The 21,788-nt window shown below is 42.7% G+C and overlaps 1 protein-coding gene across 3 annotated transcripts in view; it reads right to left on the minus strand.

Moving 5' to 3' along the window:
• Positions 1–21,788, minus strand: part of FOXP1 (forkhead box P1) — a 174,701-nt gene that overhangs the window by 147,094 nt on the left and 5,819 nt on the right. For all 3 annotated transcript variants that reach the window (XM_030307234.1, XM_030307233.1, XM_030307231.1), the window contains exon 2: positions 8,177–8,278. In XM_030307234.1, coding sequence (XP_030163094.1) covers positions 8,177–8,278 — 102 coding nt within the window. The remainder of the gene's footprint in view (positions 1–8,176; positions 8,279–21,788) is intronic.

Here is a 21,788-nt window from a genome sequence, read left to right on the forward strand (position 1 = left end):
GAGGTGCCACGAATAATGCTGGAACGAATGAATTAAATCCATAGGTTCTGTAATGCCCAATAGCTACAGAGGTGAAAATATTATTCTGTAGAAATTGGTTTTTCATCCTATTTCTCTAATGGCTTGCTTTCATGTTCCCGCAGTTAATGTTGATAAATACCTCCCAACCAATTGAAATAATAAGCATAGGGAAAAAAAGATACTGCCTGGTGATTTCAGAAGCATATTTCTCCAAGGACCAAACTTTCCGAGCCCATCCCATATTCACGACCTCTGTCTCCACTGTGTGGCACGGTCAGTCGGCTTTCCCGACCGGGCAGGGCGCCAGGGCAGGGCGACTACCCCCATTGTCACTGCTGGTCTGTGGTGCTCACACCAAATGCTGTTATTCTAGGCTTCAGGAAATTTTCTAACCACTGGACAGGGTCCAATGCTGTGTGCTAATGAGTTTCAGATTGGAAGACTTCACTGTGCATGTGTCACAAAAGTGCCACGGTTTAGGGGGGGGCAGGGAAGGAAAGACACACACAAAAAGAGAAGAAAAAACAGTAGTTAAAAAATGCTGGCTACTCAAATTGACAGGGAACATGACCTCTGCACTTCATCAGAAATTCCTGCAGACTTACCAAATAAAGGAGTTTGCTTTTATCACACACTGTGAGACTCATATGGAAAAATGGAAAACACTACATCACTTGACCTCGGCGTGCCCCCTTTCAACCACAGACGAATATTGTGTACAAAAATTCTAAATCAACTTAAGATGTTCAAAAAAAAAAAAGCTTAATTTTTTTTGCGTTCGACTTGATGATGACTATTTTGGTTTTTTGAGCTTTCGCTCAGAAGGTTCACAAAGGAAACGGAGTCATAATTCCAGGAAGAGCATTTTATCACTCTGGGAATAATAATGTGGTGGCCACCGTCAGGTAGGCACATCCCTGTCTCTACTTCCCTGTGGTCCTGAAAAAAATAACAAGTCTCACTTACCCAGGTTTGAAAGTCACCCCAGACCGAATCATGATTATTTGCTTACATTAACAGAGCATTAAAACCAATTTTAAACAACTTGAGGAAACAATAGCCATCTTTTCTTGGTGATTCACTTCTCTGGGAAGCTTTTTCTCCCTTCATGGAAACCCACAGGCTTGATATCAAGATTTCTCATTATGCTATCACAGTCTATCAAAGAAGAATCCCTTCTTGGGAGAGTCTAACTCCCAGGACTTCTTTTGAGTAATGAGATTACATTTAAAAAAAAAAAAAAAAAATTTTTTTTTTTTTTTTTGGCCACGCTTAGTATTGGCGACTTTAAAAATCCAAGCCTTTCACATCCTCCAACTGTCACCAACATTTTTTCAGACGATGTCAATAAAATTGATTGCTTGCAGTTCTGAATTCTGCTCTGCACATGGAAACAATATAATTTGTTTTAAAGTATTTTCGATGGGGGCGGAAGGAGAAACTGAACCTCAGCAAGCCTATCCACAATACTGGGGTGGGGTAAGAGAACAAACCAGAAGCACTGTAAATGGTCTGAATATTATGGTCTGCTGGAAACTTTGACAAAAATTCCTGATGTACAAACCCTTAAACCTTGCTGTTGTGCTGACTGATATGTCTTCCTGTCAGATATGAATGATGTTTCTGGAACATTAATACGTTCATTAAATTCTAACTCCCTGTACTTAAAATATTCTGTACTTTGGCTCAGAGGCATCTTGACAGCTTTGTTGTAATCATATATGTGAGGCCCCCAGACTACACAGTTGTTGAGATGCCTCATACCTACAGCCAATCTGTTGCTTTTACAAGTTTAATCTAGGTATTAAGGAGCCGATTGTGGAACCATGTCGATTCGGCATCTTCAACTCAGTTGTATATCATAGAAACCACTATGGGTGGTGACAGGCTCCCATGATGCCCAGCAACCATGCATACCTCTAACTCCCTAATCTGTAATACTACAAAATACGGCTCGCTCGCTCTCTCTCTCTCTCTCTTTTTTTTTCCTTTTTCCAAAGCACAAGTGGACGACCAGCAAGGGTCCAACAGTGTTATTCCTAATTACCTTTTTTTTTCACTCTTGATCCTGTGGCTCTCATAATTAGTTACCTGGGGCTGCAATCCAATTTGAAGTGATGACAAGAAAGTGATCCATGAAAAAGTAATAAGTTAAATCCAATTTCAGCCTTCCTCTAATTAAATGCACATGGAACTAATGAGTCCAACCCTAGCATTTCAGTGATAATGGTAATTAGCGAGGTGGGAGTCGCTCTCTTTTTCAACACTGGAGGTGTAAACCACAAGGTAAAATGGTAGGAGCACTCTTAATTACATGTGTCATTTTGTTAGCAATTTACACATTTTTGACCAGTCAAGTATGTTTTTTTCCCTGTCCCTCCCCACCTCCTAGCCCCAGCAATGATTGCAACGTACCATTCCATGTTCCGACGCAGGGAAGCTCCGAAGAGCACTTCAGACTTGAGAAGGACAAATAACTTTTCTTTGCTGTCGCTCACCACTGGGACACACACACAGACAAGGCGACAATTAAGGATAATTACACAGACCTTAGTCCTCTTAACTGAAATCCAGATATTTACAGTGGAATAGGATTTTGTTGGTCTGGTTTCATTTTTGCTTACAATATGGAAAATATAATAATTTGCTTATTTGTGGCAAACAGGGCACTCAGTAGATGCTGAGGAAATATACACGGGAGGGGCAGCTATAATGAACTTCCTGACAGCATACGGGTTGTCTGTGGTCCCCCCAAAAAACCTGGCTGCCCATTCTGGTGCTATACCTGTCTGTGTGCTCTGCAGCAAGTCAGGGAACTTCTGTAAGTTTTACTTTTCTGCATCCACAGCACAGGTAAATGACATTCCTATACCACAGGGTAGCCATGGGGATGGTCCCACATTCAGCACTTGACTAAATGTTAATTATCTTTGCATACAGTGACATGTGCATATGGTGACAAAGATATGCTTACATTTAAAATATGAGCATCGCACTTGAATTTTAATGCTTGGATACATGTAAGATGACCATGTAACTAAATGCCCAAACTGGGATACTTTCAAAGAGTGACAATTTTTATAAATAGAGCCAGGCAACAGGCATAGACTAGGGATATCCTGGAAAGGCTGGGACATGGGATCATCCTATACACTGAAGCTGAAATGGCAAAAATGAGCTAATTGATTATATTACAACTCCAATCAGAAACTCAGAGGTAAGGACCAGACATACTATTTTATTAAAAAAGTTTTTACACACTTATTTTTGAGAGACAGAGAGACAGAATATGAGTGGGGAAGGGGCAGAAAAAGAGAGACACACAGAATCAGTAGCAGGCTCCAGGCTCTGAGCTGTCAGCACAGAGCCCAATGCGGGGCTCGAACTCACGAACCGTGAGATCATGACCCGAGCTGAAGTTGGACACTCAACCGACTGAGCCACCCAGGCATCCCAAAGCATACTATTTTAGAAAAAAAAATCTGAAATTAAGAGTATTTGACCAGAGCCACAGGATGGCCTTGAGGTTCAGGAAACCCTTACAAGAGGATACAAAATTCTGTGTGCCTGTGCATTTTTCTCAAGGGAGGGGTCACTGCCTCTATCGTACTTTTAATGGTGTGTATAATCCGAAAGACTTAATAACCATTTTTAAAGCATCATTTCTACTTTATTGATTCTTACCAAGATTTATTTTTCAGGGTTTTGGGAGTCTCCAAAGTCGTGTGATTAACAATGACATCTGACAAGGCATCCAAATTTCACCACTTCCCCTCAATTTCGTGTCGGGGATGCCAGTTCTAGACAATGTTAACTCTAGACATTTAAAACAATTTTTGTTGCCTCCTCCTGAATTATATCCACTTTACTAATTCAGCGCGCAGGGCTATTTTTTAAGGGTCAGTATTTCAAAAACCATTCCATTTCACTATCTACAACATAAAACTGTAGTTTCCTTTAAAGGTTTCCTCTTACCCATTTATTCCTTAGCGAATAACGTGGAAATGATATGAGGTACTAAGATTATATGTGGCATTAATGCAAAGCAAAAATGCTGCCTAAAGGACGTTTTATATAACTGCAAATAAAAATGCTAAAAAAAAACACCTGCTGCATCTTGTATTTTAATCTCCTCTACCTTAAGCAGGAGTCCTCATTATACTCCTGAACCTCCAACTGGATGACACGGCTGTACCTCCCAGTGGATTTCACTACCTTTCCTTCCAGTGAAATGGCCTCCTGGATGAGGGGCTCCTACACGATGTCACCTTGGAAGGGGGAGGACAGGCACGAGGGGAACGTCTCAGATGACTGGTTTGAAGTTCAAATTCTTTACAGACGGCCTGAAACTGTGGTCAGCTTTCCGCTGTAAGCAACACACAAGGTTTACTTTCTTTCCTAACTTTAACGCTGCCAGAATACACATGTACTTTTACTTTCTTAGGAGAAAATGTGTCATTTGATTTCCTTCCAGTTTATGTACTCGTGCCAACAACTAAAATGCTTAAAGAACCAAAATGAATTACTACCCAGAAACGGTGGTCAAAGTTCCAAAATTCGATCAATAAAATTGCTCATCTACTCACAAATTAATCTTCAGCCAGTAAAGTCACACGTTTTCGAGGTTATGAGCACACCTGCATCATTAAGCGTTTACTTCATTTGTTCAAGCAATCTTCAGAAGCATGTAAATATTTATAAAAGCAAGCCTACTATTTTTACCCACATACAATTTTCTTTTTCTGTAGCAAACCCTTGTTAATTCTTTGACAACTCCTAAGCATCCTGAGGGCAGGGTCTGTACCCTTGACGGTTTCGTGTGCATATAAGCATCGGCAGGGTGCCCCTATGCGTGGAGGCTGATCCAGAAATGCTCACCAAATCACATCTAATAAACCCAGATCATCCTCATCCTGAATTTACCACGGGGCCAATTTTCAATTTTCATTTGTGTCATTCATTAAAAAAAAAAGAAAAATTGCAAGGCAGCTCAAGAGGCTAGGCTGACCAAGGGGCTATTTAGGTTACCAAGTAGACTGTTTTTTAAGAACATCAAAAGCAGAATCTATACCAATTAATGCCTTGATTATATAAACCACACGTCGCCCAAGAATGTGGCCAGCTCAGATTTAGTTCTGTACGTGTAGCTGGAGAGAGCGTCTTCCTGAAATTAGTCCAAATTGCTGATGTTTGACTACATTTTGTGATCTCTATCGAGTAACCACTTAGAGCCTCCTCTAACTTTCCATTCTCTTTTGTTTGTTATCATCAGCCTGGGAAACTGGAGAGCACTGCCAAACATAAAGCAGAGAAGTGTGAGATATGCCTAAAATATAAGTCACAGTATATTTGGGGATTTGGGTTTCTTTTTTTTTTTTCCTTTCCCCTCAAGCAATCAGTAGATCAAATTCTTCTTCCCTGTCAAGGCTTCCTCTATGCGGAAGATCTGAAATTTGTGAAAATAGGTCTCTCAGTGTGGTTACGAAGGGTACGAACAACAGAAATGAACCCTGTTAAGATTTGTGATGGGATTTCCCTTTCATTTCAGAGCCACACTGGCTGGGGTGCCCCAGCGAGGGCATGGCATGGCAAGGTATCTCTCTGAAGGTTATTCCTTCCGTGAATCACCGAGTCTATATACGTATTTTTCTAAGGAGGTAATATACCATGTGACCTAGGTTAGTAATTTCTCCTTTCTGTTTGTAGAAGGTCAGCCAACCTAATAAAGCCTGGTGGATTTGCATGACCCTACCAGGCAGCTGACAAGACGTAGTCTATGATGCACGCGCACGCACACACACACTCACACGCGCGCACAGTCAACCCACTGTTTTTTCTCCCAATCAACTCTTAAAGCTGGTCTAAATTCTATGCTTGTCAACTCTCCCACAGAGGGGTAGGAAGGGACTCAAAACATCTTATTTAGCAAAACCAGCATTCAAGATGGCCCCCTCGCCCCACACTTTTTATACAGACTGAAGTGCTCAGCAGAATGTGTTAGGTTGGTTTTGACACTGTCTTTGCCAAGAAAAATGAAGCTCTCTGTATCATACTCTTCTGGTGGCTGAAAACCTTATAACGGGCAAGAAAAAGAGCCCTCAAAAGGAAATCCCCTGAAACTTTACTTCATATATTTAGCCCTAAAGCAACTTCGTTCATCTTGGAAAAGAAGTTACCTAAAAATGCCATATGTCTTTAAAAAGCAAGTATGAGGGAATATAAGTCTAGTATAAAAAAAATTACAAATGATCTTCAATCCTGAAGAGCAGTGCATCAGGCAGACTGTGTATGTGTGTACTTTTTAAAATTATCCCTAACCAAAGCTCTACTACGTACAAGATTCCCACCTCCCCGCAATAATATATTGTCATTTTTCCAATGCACTTGAGGTCTGATAAATTCAAGAGGACTAACAGTATTTTTAAGGCTGTTAGAGCTCCAAGAGGGAGGCCAAAAGAATGGACAGTCATTTGAATCACTGAGTGACAGGCTGGGCCAGCTCCCTGTATACATTAATAAATTAGAATTTTAATTGTGTCTCTGTCTGCAGGAGATGCCCCAGCACTTTAATATGTACCAACAATTGGCTATGTTCTGGAATCTGCAATGTGGCCTCCGCGGCTGACCTCTGAAACACAATTCCCAGTCTGACTACGGAAACTGTTCAGTTTGATCCTTTCAACTTATTTGAATCCTGACAAATAAGCTCACAGCTGAAAGGTCAACACAGTCATATTTCATCCTCCAGAGCTGTTCTTAAGACATCTGCACAACAAAGCACTTCTTACAGCACCTGACATGGGACCTCAACGGCACTGCACCTCATTAAAAATATCCCCGGCATTCACACACGCGGAAAGGCCTATGGATCAGCGATGATGGTTTACCAAATCACTAACTGTTTTTGAAAGTGTTAGTCAACAGTGCACATTGCCATCCAACTTTTCCCCATAAAGTGCTACTCTATGTGCTCTAGGCAGTGACGCTTTCCCAAGTAGATGTAGAGGCAGGGCTTGTTCCCCAACGTCGGTCAGATCTTTGCAGGATCATTGGGGAAGTGTGGTCACTTCGTTCTGACCTGAGAGAAGTCAACACAAGCTAGGATTTGGGTTGACCCCATGATCAATGTCGCTGGGGCCAAATTCCACCCAGCAGCTACCATTTACAAATTCCGTCCCAAAATGTCCAGGGTGAGAAGTTCCTTTTACTTCCCGTTTCGAGCACGTCCCACTCCCAGCTGTACGAGTAGCTGAACCACAGAGAACCTGGCAGTGCCCTGTCTTGGATGTGAGCATGAACACCCTCTGTCGAATTTTTTGGAAATATCTGTCACAGTTTCCAGCTCCAAGTCGAAAATTCAAAGCAGATTTTTACGAGCCCGTTCCTACCCTGAACTACGGCTCTGCCCTCAATGGGCCTGAAACGAGAAGTTGCTAAACCAGTCTTTTTTGAAATCTTTACACACAAATTGCTTGCCAGTTTTTATGAACGATCCAGAAAACATCCACTAAAGAACAGTGTGCATTATACTGGTTACTAGGTATATTAAAAGTGCCGTATCTTCATCAGTCCTACTAACAGGTGCTTGACCCCCATGACATTTTGGGACAAACGATTCTGTGCTGTGGGAGATCTTTCCTTGGAGTACAGGACCAGTTAAGTAGCATCCCTGGCCTCTACCTACTCGAGGTCAGGAGCACCCATGCCCCCATGGGACAATAAAAAAAACTGTCTCCAGACATTGCCCTTCGTCCCCCTGGTGGGTAAAATCACACCCAGTTAAAAACCACTGCGCTAACATTACGCGTACGTGTGCTGCATTTCTACTCCCATCATGAGACAATGAGGTGACCTACCTCGAGTACTAGGAACTGCTCCTTGGTGCTACCTGCTGCCATTTAGCAACCCACACTTGTAACTACTCATCCTCTTACTACATCATCTCATTAGGAGACGCTCCTCCCAGCAACTGCGCTTTTGGTTAAGTAGACATTTCTTCTGAAATGTCATACTCTGCTGGTAAACTAAGAATGCACCTTCTGCACAAGAGTTTCGTACGTGATTTGCAACTCCCGACACAATCCGCTTCTGAATTGTTTGTCAGCTCTCCCAAAGTGTATCGTGTCATTTTTTTTTTTTTTTAAAGAATTGTCACCTGAAGGGCTGGTTGTTTGTCATTCCTCTTGGGAGATTTTAATCCACTAACTTGCTGCTGCTGTTGCTGCTGAAGGAGAAGCTGTCTTGCCACTTGAAGTGCCTGGAAGGAAAAATGGAAGAAACACGTTTGTGTTGAGTACCCACCCATGTTCGGGGCTTCTTTTACATACAGGAGGACTCCGGGAAGTACACTTTAGGGTGGGATCCTGACCTTCACGATCCTGGGCAAATGCCACAGCAAAGAAAACTTACCATCAGTCTAAGTTAGAAAACTTTCCACATTTGTTTACATTTTCTTAGATTTAGTCCATTTCGCGGACCGTTCCTTAGGCAGAGCAATCCACCCAAGCAAACACTATTCCTACATTAAATCTGACATAAAACTTGAACAATGAATAAACAGGACTCTGAGGAAGGGAGGCAGGAGGCCAAGAAGGGGCTGGGCAAAAGACAGAAACTTAGGGGACAACAACGGGCTCTTTTCGGAGACAACTTTATCCTCCAATTCTTCTTGGGGGAACTTAGGAACTTAAATCAACAGTAAGACTTTGGTCGTTTCTGAGCCCAAATAAAGAGGAAAAGGTAAATGGTGAACCACACTATGGATAAAGGTATTTGGAGAAGGGAGATCAAAGCAGGTAAGATATACCCAGGGTGACCTGGAAAGATCATATAAGAAAAAAAACTTAGCAAATTTGACCTCTAAGTCAACTCAAAGGGTACAGTATGTACCTGTGAACAAAACTGATTTTGTCTAATACAAAATGACTCTTTTAAGCTTGTAACATGGGTCGTATTTATTTATTTATTTGAGAGAGAGAGAGAGAGAGAGAGAGAGAGGGAGGGAGGGGAGAGAGGGAGAGGAAGGGAGGGAGAAAGAGAGAGGGAGGGAGAGAGAGAAAGGGAGAGAAGGAAAATAGGAGAGTCCTCCCAAGTGCAGAATATAGACTGACCAATCTTTTTGAAAAGTTCAAATAAGAAAAGTGTCATCAATAAACCCTCCTGAGGACATTTACTGTCAAAGAATTTAACAGAAATAATAGTTAGCCACACGGTTCCAAAAAGGGCAGTAGGATCAGCAACAGAAGATTGAAGTTTCCAGACACCGTGCTAGAAAAGTTAGATTACTGGAGTCAATTTGGCTGTGAACCAAAACTGTTCATGTGCAAGATATGTCAAGAATGTTCATTAATGATGTGCTTAGAGTTTAGAGACAAAATGGGATTTCTTGGGGATTACATCAGTAAACATTTCTATATAGTCACTAATTATTTGTGTCCAAATGTGTACACATAGATGTGGTCAATGTTATCAAATGGATCTGATACTCTAAGTCTTAGAAGGTGTGCATTATGGACTTATGGTGGTAGCGTGTTCCTCAAAGAGAAACCGAGACTTCATTTACATAAGAAAATAATGTATAGGGGCGCCTCGGTGGCTCAGGTGGTTAAGCGTCCAACTTCGACTCGGGTCACGACCTCGCTTTTGTGAGTTCGAGCCCTGCGTCTGGTTCTGTGCCCACAGCTTGGAGCCTGCTTCGGATTCTGTCTCTCTCTCTCTCTCTCTCTCTCTCTCTCTCTCTCTCTGCCTCTATCCTGCTCTCTCTCTCTCTCTCTCATACAAATAAACATTTAAAAAAAAAAGAAAACAATGGATATAATTCCAAGAAATGTGACCGTGAGGCCGTGAGTGGGGGAAGGGTAAGATACCACGGAGATCCCTGTGTACTGAACTCAGGGGAAAGGAAAAACAGAGTGGAGAAGAGGATTATCGTTCAGGGTCAAAAACGCTGAATCAGCAAGAATAGTACTTCTCAAAGGACAACTTCACTGAACTGAGCTCATGACTGTACTACTAAAACAAAGAGTATTTTCAGGACATTTTGTAAGGCCGAGCGGTGCCTTTGGGTCTAAACGGCGCAAAGGGAGGCAATGAGACAGACGCACCGATAAATGGGTGACGAAGAGAAGATTTGGGGAAAGGCGCAACCTTCCTGTCCCACCTCCCTGCTATCCCCACCCCCTTGTCCCAGGGAGGCCTCCTGCCCCCCTTGTCCCAGGGAGGCCTCCTGCCTACCGAAGGCACCATCACCACCAGCCCCTTCAGATGTAAGGTACGGGCTGCTGCGTCTGTGAAGGGAGAGACATGTTCAAGAAAGCCTGCCTGGAAGAGCCTCCAGAAGAGAGGCTGTCTGAGAGGGGCATCTGGAAGCCAAGACGCCTGGGAGAGTTGCCCGAGACTCCAGCCTGCTGTCTCTGAGGAGGATTCACCATCACTGGACTCCGGGTTTCCTGGTCTCCTTGGAGACGCTCAGTACATGCGTAGGTGTAAAAGTGGGCAGAGTGAGGATTTCATTTATATCATATAAGAAAAATAGTCCCCTTTGCAAGGTGCCTGCAGGAGCAAAAGCCTCTCCTCCTACTACGTGTGTTCCCTTAACTATTTCACATGAGGGTTTTATAGCTTTTTAAGGTGGGAGAGAGAACCGCTCCGTATTTTCAGTACTCACTTCAGAGTTCCCAGAGTAATAATGAACGAACGGATCGGCAAAGAAGGGTCTAGCTGCTAGCCGGAAAGGCAGATAGAGGAACCGCAGATGACAGCGAAGAGTGCAGAGGAAGGCAGGTTGGGAAAGAGTAAAAAGGTTAGGTATACTGGATACTAAAACAGAGCAAGCAAACAAAGGCAGAGTGACAGAAACCCCACAGTCACAAATGTGTGTTAAAATTATTTACCATGTTTTGCGGAATATTTGGAGAACAGGAGTTCAATTTTTAAAAACGCTGATTTGTTTTTGAAAAGAGAGGGGGGCGGGGCAGAGGGAGAGAGGGAGAAAGGCAATCTCAAGCAGGCTCTGCACTATGAGCGCAGAACCCAACTCGGGGCTTGAACGCATGAACCGGAAGATCATGACCTGAGGTGAAACCCAGAATCGGACGCTTAACTAACTGAGCCACCCAGGTGCCCCAGGTATTCAATGTTTAAAGAAACAAGTCTCAAAATAAATAAATAAATAAATAAATAAATAAATAAATAAATAAATAAATAAATAAAAATAAATAAAAGAAATTTAAAAAAACAAATCTCTGAGAATCTGTAAACTCCTCCTTTTGGTAAAATAGATGATATTTAGTGCCTTTTTTTTTTTAAACATTACACACACACACACACACACACCACACCTCACAAATCTATTCTTTTTTTTACTTTTTTTAAATTTTTTAACATTCATTTATGAGAGACAGAGAGCACAAGCAGGGTAGGGGCAGAGAGAGAGGGAGACACAAAATTGAAGCAGGCTCCAGGCTGTCAGCGCAGAGCCCGACGCGGGGCTCGAACTCACAAATCGTGAGATCATGACCTGAGCCGAAGTCGGACGCTTAACCGGCTAAGCCACCCAGGCGCCCCTCACAAAACCATTCTTATGTTTTCACTGGAACACCGAACTGTTTAAGAACAAGACAGTACAGGACTCAAACCTAAGTATTTAATGAATGTTTATTGAGCTGGCTCTGTGCATTTCAAAATTAGCTAGTGAAATCCTGGCAATTATTTCGCTGGTTTTAAGAAAAAAAATCATTCAGGTGGGTACCATCCTATTTTACACCCGATGTGGAGCACATAAATTTAAACAGTCACGTAATGAACTCCAGCTCCCTTACAGCATTTCATACTGAGCCTTGTTGGAGAAGATAATCAAAGACAGCAGCACATGGTAGAAAAGGCTTAGGAACTTGTAGGAACACAAGGGATATTTTAGTCAAACTACTGAAGAGAGAAGAATAAAGATGCAGATACGTGCAAATTGGTTTTCCAAATTTTATTCTCAAAATGAATGCAAACAGGCAAAATAATTTCAAATATGTGGGATGGAGGGGCAACGCTAGTGTAAATTATTCACCTTGATCTGAACTGTTGTGCACTGCTTCACAATAATTCCCCAGCCTCATCATGATGACGGGAACAAAGCTGGAACAGAGTATTAAATCTATCCTCCCCCACCCCCAAATCAACTGAGGTCTTGCCGAGTGTTGTTTTTGTTTTTTTTTTAAAGCTTATTTATTTATTTTGGGAGAGAGAGAAAGTGTGAGTGGGGTAGGGACAGAGATAAAAGGAGAGAGAGAATCCCAAGCAGGCTCCATGTAAGTGCAGAAGCAGACGTGGGGTTCCATCTCACGAACCTCTGATATCATGACCTGAGCTGAAATCAAGACTCGGACGCTTAACTGACTGAGCCACCCAGGCGCCCCTCACCAGGCATTTTAAAACATAATTTATTAGAACTTAAAGTGCTGTGAAATCAAGCATCCAAGGGCACTTGTTTTTCCGATTTCTATTGTGTATAAATCACTGTAACCTAGATTTTAAGTTGTCATAAAAAAAGAGGAATAAGTCCTTAGTGTACAAGAGTGCACATGTGAGAATTATCTTCATAATATGAATCGTATTACATGATTTATAATATGAATCGCTGGTATCTACCACTCGCAGACAGTAAAAAATGTTTATTGTCATGTTCACTGTTGGTCAGTGGAAAATATGGAATGACTGATGCGATCCCCTTTGGAACATGCACCAGAAACCTACTGATTTCTCATACACGCTTATTACTTGGTAGCCATTTTTACCTGTTACCTGCATCAAAATGAAATTAATGTCTTTCATCTTAGACTCCACTGCCTAAACCTCAGAGATTTCTTCCAACGCAACTGAGGAGCGAGGATGCAGTTTTCTTATTTGTATAACAGCATCTCGATCACATACGGCAAGAAGTCCGCTAAGATACTCTGCTTGAAGACAAATGAGATCCTTTGGATACAGAATAATAAGGAGCACGGACATGTGTCTGCGTGCGTATGACGGAGAAGACGGGAGGGTTAGTAAGGGCGGGAGGGAGAAAGAGAAAGGATATGAATAAATGAAGTGTACCTTGTAAGAAGCAAGGATCAACTCTGACTCAAGTTCCAGACCAACTGCTAATGTAAATAACTTAAAAGGTCCCATCCCACCTCTGGAGACCTTTTACTATTGATGACAGCTCCTGGGCTGGGTTGAGTCAACACTTCCTTTATAATAGATGTGACAATTGCCTGGCAATGGACAACCTGTTACTGTACTGAGTGCTAGGCTCAGGTTACAAGAAAGACGTAGTTTGAGGATGTCACAGAGAGGGGGTGACTGATAAAACCAGGCACTTAAAGCCCAGATGCACAGGCATGTATTTGTCTTTAACAAGCTAAAATAAATGGCTCTGTGAGCTAACAGAGGAGAGGGCTGGAAGGCAGGCACGCATTGCCTTCATCTGTGGACTGGCCAGCCTCCCTCTCTGCCTTGGATATCACCTACATCCTGCTCTGCACAAGGGGTTGAAGTTGCCTTTTGATCAACTCTCCGTGGGCCACAACCAGCTCTGAGTACTCAGAGTCAGGGAGTAGGTACTTGGTTGCTGGTTTCGCAGGCCATGCTTTTATGCTAACTGGGGCCTGGACATTTCTGACACACCTCTGATTCTACTGGCTCAAAGTTATGCCTTTCTCATCAGAGCCTTCGCCTTCTCGGCAAGTAAGTGCCATCTGTTATTGACAAATTATGTTTCGCATCAGCATGTTTACAACTTTTGCGCTATTTATATCTGAAGTTTAGAGCAGGTGCTAATATTTTAGGGGATAGGTTTCCCCATGTTTAGCATGTTTATCTAGGTAGCCAATGTTCAAAAACACATTTACCGTATTTTAAGAAACACCAATAAGTTTACATAAAATAGGACTTCAGTATGCATGCACATATACATACAGCGAACTGGCATAAGGAAAAAAAAATCTTCATACAAGTTTTGACACAACACCTGGCGATGAGGCCTGACAAAAACACCGATACTAGGAGGTCCTCAAAAAAATAAGACTAACCACAGTGTTTTAGGTCCTGGGTCAGTACACTATTACAGCCCCTGGACCGGATCCTCCAGATGAGCCGTTACTATCCAGCCCACGAGACGAGAATGGTTTTTGCTTACTTAAATAGTTGGAGCGATAATAGAAGAGAGAATATTTTGTGACGTGTGAAAATTATACGGAGTTCAGTTTTCAGTATCCACAAATAAAGTTTTACAGGAACACAGTCATGCTCGCTTGATTCCACGCTGTCTGGGGCCGCTGTTGCATCACAAAGCAGAGTTAAGTACCTTCAGCACAGAGTGGATGGTCCACGCAACCTAAAATACTTCCTATCCGGGCCTGTACACGAAAAGTTTGCCAACCCATGCCTTGGGTTGCAGTCTGTACTCTGAGATTCCCCGAAGATTCCACTGGACACAATTTTATAAAAACAAAGCTTGCGACCAGTTGCCCCAGATAGTTTTAGAACTTAGCTGTCATGCAAGGACATTACTAATTCGCTGCTCTCAAAGCTCAAAGTCCGATCCGATTTTCCAAAAGGAACTGGGACGGGAAAGCAAAATGCATCCATGTGCTCCTCTTTCTGCAACTCTTTAAAACGAGCTGCAAACTTTGACTATGTGTTTCTTCTCACAGGTAATTTACACCAGCTCGGAGTGAATCTCCTCAATTGGGTGTGAGGTCCCAAACACCAAGAGAATGAAGACAGCATGCGCTATGGGCCAGTGGAGAGAAGTCGGTTATTTCCTGTCTGCCCTGACAAGCTGTCCCACTCCCAGCTTCAAAGGCTGCTCTGAGTCAGCCACCCTTCCTCTAATTTCTTTTCCTAGACTCTCCCCACCCCTCAAGATCAAACCTGTTTCTCAGATAATTTCCCAGGCTAATCAACAGTCACTGTGCGTATGGGGGTGGGGGGGGGGGAAGCTAGCAATAAAAAGCAGCATGGGAAGCTCTCTTGTTCTCTTCATTTCTCAACCTCCACATGCACCTCGAGTACCTCTGGAGAGCTCTTTCTCCCCCATAAACTAATCTGCTCTCTTGGTGCGGCTCGGCAACTAACTACCATCTCAACCAGAGTGCTCATCATTTAACACTAGCAATCACCCCGCAGCCAGACCTGGGACTGAGTGTGCAGGGCAACTCCATCACCTCCTTGCTTTAGACACAGTAGCCGCTCCAGTTGCAGGATGGAGAGAACACGTGTGGGTCATTTAAAAAAACAAGAAATGACCGTGGCTGATAGGACTAGATGTGTACATGCATTCATACAGAATCAACAACATTCCAAGGCAGTGAGTTCTCCAATAAAAATGCAAAAAAGAAAAAAAAAGTTATTTACAAATGAAACACTTGGTTATCACAGGAAACTGGAAAAGTAAGCTAATCTCATCGAGGGATTTGCCCAAGGAAAGATTCCGGGTCTAGTGATTGTGTAAATATTACACATACAAAGAAAGAAAGCACTCTAACAGACCAAGTCATGTTACTAGCGTCCTAAATAAAAAACAAAAAACAACCCACTTCCCCAATTAAAATTTTAATACATGGGGGGTAACAACCATCAAACAGTCTCTTTGCACCAGTTACTACTTGGTCTACACTTGATGAGAATGCAAATAAGGGTGTAGAGTGTGAACATTCACTGGTAGCTGATTCACTTGACTTGACCCCCGCCCCCCCCCCCAAGAGCGGGTGGGGCAGATAGCAAAGCCTTAGATCAGCTGGGATACTGGATTTGAAGCAGTGACCTAGAAGGGAAAAGTTCCATGTAGCTTCATCCAAGCCCGGAGTTCTAACAGCTGGAGAAAGTACTGTATACTCTGAGGGCGTTCCATAATAGCTGACGTTTAGATAGGGGTGGATTCCTCAAAATGTTCCACAGTCTTTGCAAATGAGTTTATGAGACAGTATCTAGACAGACAGGGTGAAAAACTGGACCAGAGACAATACCATGCCTACAGCACTCCAACATGACGTGCGTGAGTTGAAATGAAGAAGGACAGGAAATGAAAAAGTCAAAGATCCCTATACACACTGTCCTATGTGCACAAGGAAGTATGGCATAGGGCAGGTCACCCACACACGTGGGGACAAGGAGAGATGAGGCCAGGACATAGCATCCCTCTGCCACCTGGACCACTACCATTTCTTTATCGTCCCATGCTAACCTGAACCTCCACCTTCTAGATCTACTTTTCAAGTGGGGCTTCCCAAACCCTTACTGAGATGACTTTATGTTCTTCAAGCTACACATAGGATGCTTATCACTGCTGTGACACTTAACACCTATGTTCTTCACTTTGGCTTTACTTTATTTAATTTTTTAATTTTTTATTTGAGAGATAGAGAGCTAGCAGGGGAGGGGCAGACAGAGACAGAGACAGAGAATCCTAAGCAGGTTCCATGCTGTCTTTCTTTCTCTCTTTTTCTCTCTCTCTTTTCCTGTCTTCCCTCCTTCCCTTTCCTTTTCTTTCCTTTCTTTCTCTTGCTCTCTCTCTTTCCTTCCTCCCTCCCTTCCTTTCTCCTTTCCTCCCTTCCTTCTTTCCATCCTTCCTCTCTCTCTCTCTCTCTCTCATTCTTTCTTTTTTGTTTTTTAGAAGACCCGGAACTTTAAATTGTAGCAAATAATGTAAAGATCTGTGTATTGTGTTTGAAGTCAGGAGTTTTTTAATGTTGGCAATCCATTAGAGTGTGTTTTCCTAGAAGAAAAGATGACACAGTATTTTCTTTCTCTTTTTCTCTCTCTCTTTTCCTTTCTTCCCTCCTTCCCTTTCCTTTTCTTTCCTCTATTTCTCTTGCTCTCTTTCCTTCCTCCCTCCCTTCCTTTCTCTTTTCCTCCCTTCCTTCCTTCCATCCTTCCTCTCTCTCTCTCTCTCTCTCTCTTTCTTTTTTGTTGTTTAGAAGAACTGGGATGATGTTTAGAAGAACACAGAATTGTGCCGCTGTACTCTCGCACCATGCCACGATATGCCAGCATTAGTGTTTTGGGGCCCAAACACCATCCCATGCCCCAAGTACAGGAGACATGGACAGAGAAACATCATAAGGCCCAAAACAGGAGGAAGCATTTGACTACAAGTCCCAGCCCCAAAGGAAACCTAGGAGGCAGAAGCAGGGTCAAAAAATGCTGTATTTCCTTACAGTTATGAATAACCTTGATTATTTAAGTCTCCATGTAGAGGGCACTTACCGCCAAAGAAGGTAAAGGTTAGGAATTTTCATGACACAAAAAGAAAAAGGCTATCTACGATCCTCTTGCAAAATCAGCTGAAGTAAGTTTAATGGCTATAAACAGTCAGGAAGTCTGTTTGAAGTCTCTTATAAGAGGAGACAAACCTCCCCCCCCCCCCCACCATACTCCTACTCCATACACCTATTAACATAGGGCCCTATAACCACCGTGTTGAGGCCCTGGTTGGCTGCTCCTTGCTGGAGCCAGTGCCAGACGCTGAATCACCACCACCCAGTCTCCGGCACCTGAGTTGTCTTTGGACAGATTCCATCCAAGCACTGCCCAAGCCTGAGCCTGTCTAGCTTGAACGAGTCGGCAAGACCACAGCCTGGGGCGCCATGACCGTAGGCAACACTGGCGTTGCAAGGAAGTAAAACAGAAGTCAAGTTTATTAGAAAATGTCTAAAATATTAAGCTAGGTGCTGCATCAAACCCGTTTCTCCGTGTTAAGGAAGGACCAGACTGGGCCCAAAAAGAAATAAATAAATGAGTCCACTCCTTCTCCAAGTTCCCAAAGTAGAAAATATGGGGGTCAAATGGAAGGATATGTGAATCAAAGGGAACTATGAACTGGCTGTGTTAACCTGTTGTTTTCTGCAATTGTCTTTTATGGGGATGCAGTCCGGCAACTCTCATTATGAACAATCCAGATTCCCATCTTTTCGTACCTTAGGAGGAGCGCGGCTATTTTTGAAGCTTGCAGAACAATCTGGCTAGAATCACGTTCAAAATAATGTAGACTTTCCTATGATTTTACCACGAACACCGAAACTAGTTCCTGCTCAAACAAATACGGTGTTGTACTCCTTTGCTCCTTGCAACGCAAGTCACACGCACTTGGGATGCCCTATGGATGCTTTGCTCTTTTGCAAAATACCTTCTCCTTCCCTTCCCTGAATGCTGGGGAAAAAGCAAAAGTGAAAGGCAATGTAGAGGCAACATTCCAGCTGACATGAAAGACAAAAGAAAGACACAGAAGTGGAAAGGGAGCAAAGGCCCAAACCAGACTAAGAATCTAAAATGTGGAACTACTCACTCTTGGCCACAGTTAACTAGGACCAAATCATCATCACTGTCATTGTCGTTACCCTAATACTCTCCAATAATTTACATTTCTCAGAGCGGTTAATGCAAATAGCAAAGATTACACTAGTCTAAGGATTTAAGAAATAAGGAATATCTAGAAACAGAGCAGCAAGTGTAATAACTCCCTGCATTTACGACACTAAAATAAAAACAGCATACTGCGGCGCTCCCCGTATGCGAAGCACTATGCCAGTTAGTTGCTTTAGACTTGTCATCTTACTTTGTGTCCCCACCATCTCGGAGGGAAGCAGGGCAAGGTTTTATGATTACTGATTTAGGGTGGAAAAATCATGAGATGGTGAGGTTCGGTGACTTGCCCAAGGTCACAAACCTACGGAACGGCTGGGACAGAAAAACAAAAACAAACACACACTGTCACACGAGAACGTGACACCCACATTCTACCAAGGTCACTGATTAGACCAAATACGACTGCAGGTAATTCTGGCAAACAGATATGCAGTCCAGAGAGCCAAACACGCAAGGATGAATGCGGGTACTTTACCTTCAGGATGAAGGCAGAGGCCTCTTCCGGGTATCACATCTTTTAACATAAGTTTACCTGCCTCTTTTCCCCACACAAAAGGCCTGCTTTTTCCAACCAGATCCTTTCACTCCCAGGACTCCTGGAGCCATGGCCACAACTGCAAATCTGCCTTCCCTGCTCTCCGTCCACATTTACAAGGCATTCAGGTGTCTTCTCCATTTAAGTTCTACTTTTCCCAGTAGTGCATGATCTCACTTACATATACAAAATCTGAAAAGGTCAAACTCATAGAGGCAGAGAGTAGAATGATGGCTGCCAGAGACTGGAGGCTGGGGAAAATGGGGAGATGTTGGTCAAAGGGTAGTAGGGTTTAGTTAGTTCTGCAGCATGAATATGTTCTGGAATTCTTATGGACACAATGCTGCCTGTGCTTAATAATACTGTACTGTGTGCTTGAAGTTTGCTACGGGGATACTTCTTAAATTAAAACTTCTCAGGGCACATGGGTGGCTCACTCAGTTGAGCGTCTGACTCCTGATTTCCGATCAGGTCGTGACCTCACAGTTTGTGGGATCAAGCCCTGCATCGGGCTGATGGCAAGGAGTCTGCTTGGGATTCTGTCTCTCCTTCTACCTGCCCCTCCCCCACTCATTCTCCCTCCCTCCCTCCCTCTTTCTCTCTCTCATAAATAAACATCAAAAAAAAAAAAAAAAACACCTCATCACACCCACAAAAGGGTAATAATGCAGAGGTGACAGACAGGTTAGTTTGATTGTGGTGATCTTTTCACCGTGTAGACGTAGGTATAAAAATATCAAGTTGTACACCTAACACCTAAATATGGATACAATTTTTTATGTCAAAGTTGTCTCCATAAAGTTGTTAAAAAATTTAAACTTAAAAAATTAATCGATTCTACCTCTTCCTAAAAACTCTGCTTGTATTCTAATTGCTTTAAGCAGTAGCGTTCCCCGATGTCCTCTGACCCAAGGGACTAGCACTGGTCGTGGATCCCCATAGTGCCCCGAGTTCCTATGGCTGTTCGGCAACCCGCAAGCAGGCTGACCGGAGGGAAAACAGACCCAGCGGTACCTGTTCTCCTTCACATTGCGCTTCACCTCTTCACCTGTCCAAGTTCATCAACTGCTCTTGTGATACTGATGCTGTTGCCATTATCCCTTAGATGCTCAATCCTTCCTCAAGCTCTTGTAGGGACAGGCACCCCGTTCTTTGCTTTCGCTGGGCCAAAGTTGGAATTTTTCAAAAGGAGCATTTAATGCCAGCAATGGAGAGGGTGAGCTGTCAGAGCAAAGATGTTTTCTCTCAAGTTAGCCCAAGTCCACACACAGCTCAGGCCCTGGACACCTGTATCCATTCTCTGCCTTCATCTACATTAGACCTTTCTCTCCCCACCTACCTGGCATGGCTTTCAGGTCAAGCATGGTTGCTGGCCCACGTTTATTTTAACCCACTGCAGATTCTCAGACTCTGCTGTAACTGCTTGCTTTTTGTTAGGAGGGGGGTATTATGTCACTATAATCTTTTTACGCTTATTTATTTATTTCTGAGAGAGAGAGCAGGTTGGGTGGGGACAGGCCAAGAGGGAGAAAAAGAGAACCCCAACCAGGCTTTGCAATAACAGCATGGGGCCCAAAGCAGGGCTTGAACTCATGAACCCTGAGATCATGACCTGAGAGTCGGACGCTTAACTGACTGCACCACCAAGGTGCCCACACTCTAATCCTTTTTTATTATTATTTAAAACAATTTTTAATGTTTATTTATTTTGGAGAGACAGACAGACAGAGTGTGGGCAGGGTAGGGGGAGATAGAGAGAGGCAGACACAGAATCTGAAGCAGGTTCCAGGCTCTGAGCTGTCGGCACAGAGCCCGATGTGGATCTTGAACCCATGAGCGGCGAGATCATCACCTGAGCCGAAGTTGGACGCCTAACAGACTGAGCCAGGTGCCTCCCGCTATAATCTTTTTTTAGAAACGTTTTCTCGGAATGCTTTTTCCCCTCTTAGTTTTATTGAGATATAATTAACATACAATACTCTAATAGTTTTCGGTGTACTCCATGATTATATATACAGATATAGATAAGATATACATAATTGGTATGTTTTGTGATATCTATAGCTATATATGTCAAAATGATTACCACAGTAAGTTTAGTTAACATCTATTCCCTGACAGAGTTTTGTTTTTTTTTTTTTTCTTGAAAGGAGAACTTTTAAGATCTACTCTCTTAGCAACTTTCAAATATATGATACATTGTGGTTAACTTCAGTCACCATGCTGTGTATTATGTCCCAAGAATGTATTTATTTTATAACTGTCTGTAAGTTTGTAGATTTTGACAACCTTCACTCCCATGTCCCCCACCTCTGGCAATCACCAATCTCTTCTTAATATAGATACAATTTCTTTATGTCAAAATTATCTCAAGAAAGTTGTTAAAAATTTTTTTAAAAATTAAAATTAAAAAATTAATCGATTCGACCTTTTCCCTAAAACTGCTTGTAGTGTATTTCCTTTGGGTTTGATTAGATTAGATTCCACATAAAAGTGAGATCAAAGTATTTGCCTTTCTCTGACTTATTTCACCCAGCACAGTGCCCCAAAGGTCCATCTATGTTGTTGCAAATAGCAGGATTTCCTTCTTTTTTATGGGTGAATAATAGCCCATACATATTACATCTTCTTTATTCATCCATCAATGGGTAAGTGTTTCCTTATTTCCTTATCTTGGCTATTGTAAAATAACGCCGCAACGAATGTGGTACTACAGGTATCTTTTTGAGGTAGTGATTCATTTCCTTTGGATATAAAAACCCAGAAGTGGAAGTGATGAATCTGCATTTAATTTTTGGAGGAACCTCCATGCTGTCTTCCCCAGTGACTGTAC

Source organism: Lynx canadensis, chromosome A2 (assembly GCF_007474595.2).
Source record: "Lynx canadensis isolate LIC74 chromosome A2, mLynCan4.pri.v2, whole genome shotgun sequence".
Taxonomy (NCBI): domain Eukaryota; kingdom Metazoa; phylum Chordata; class Mammalia; order Carnivora; family Felidae; genus Lynx; species Lynx canadensis.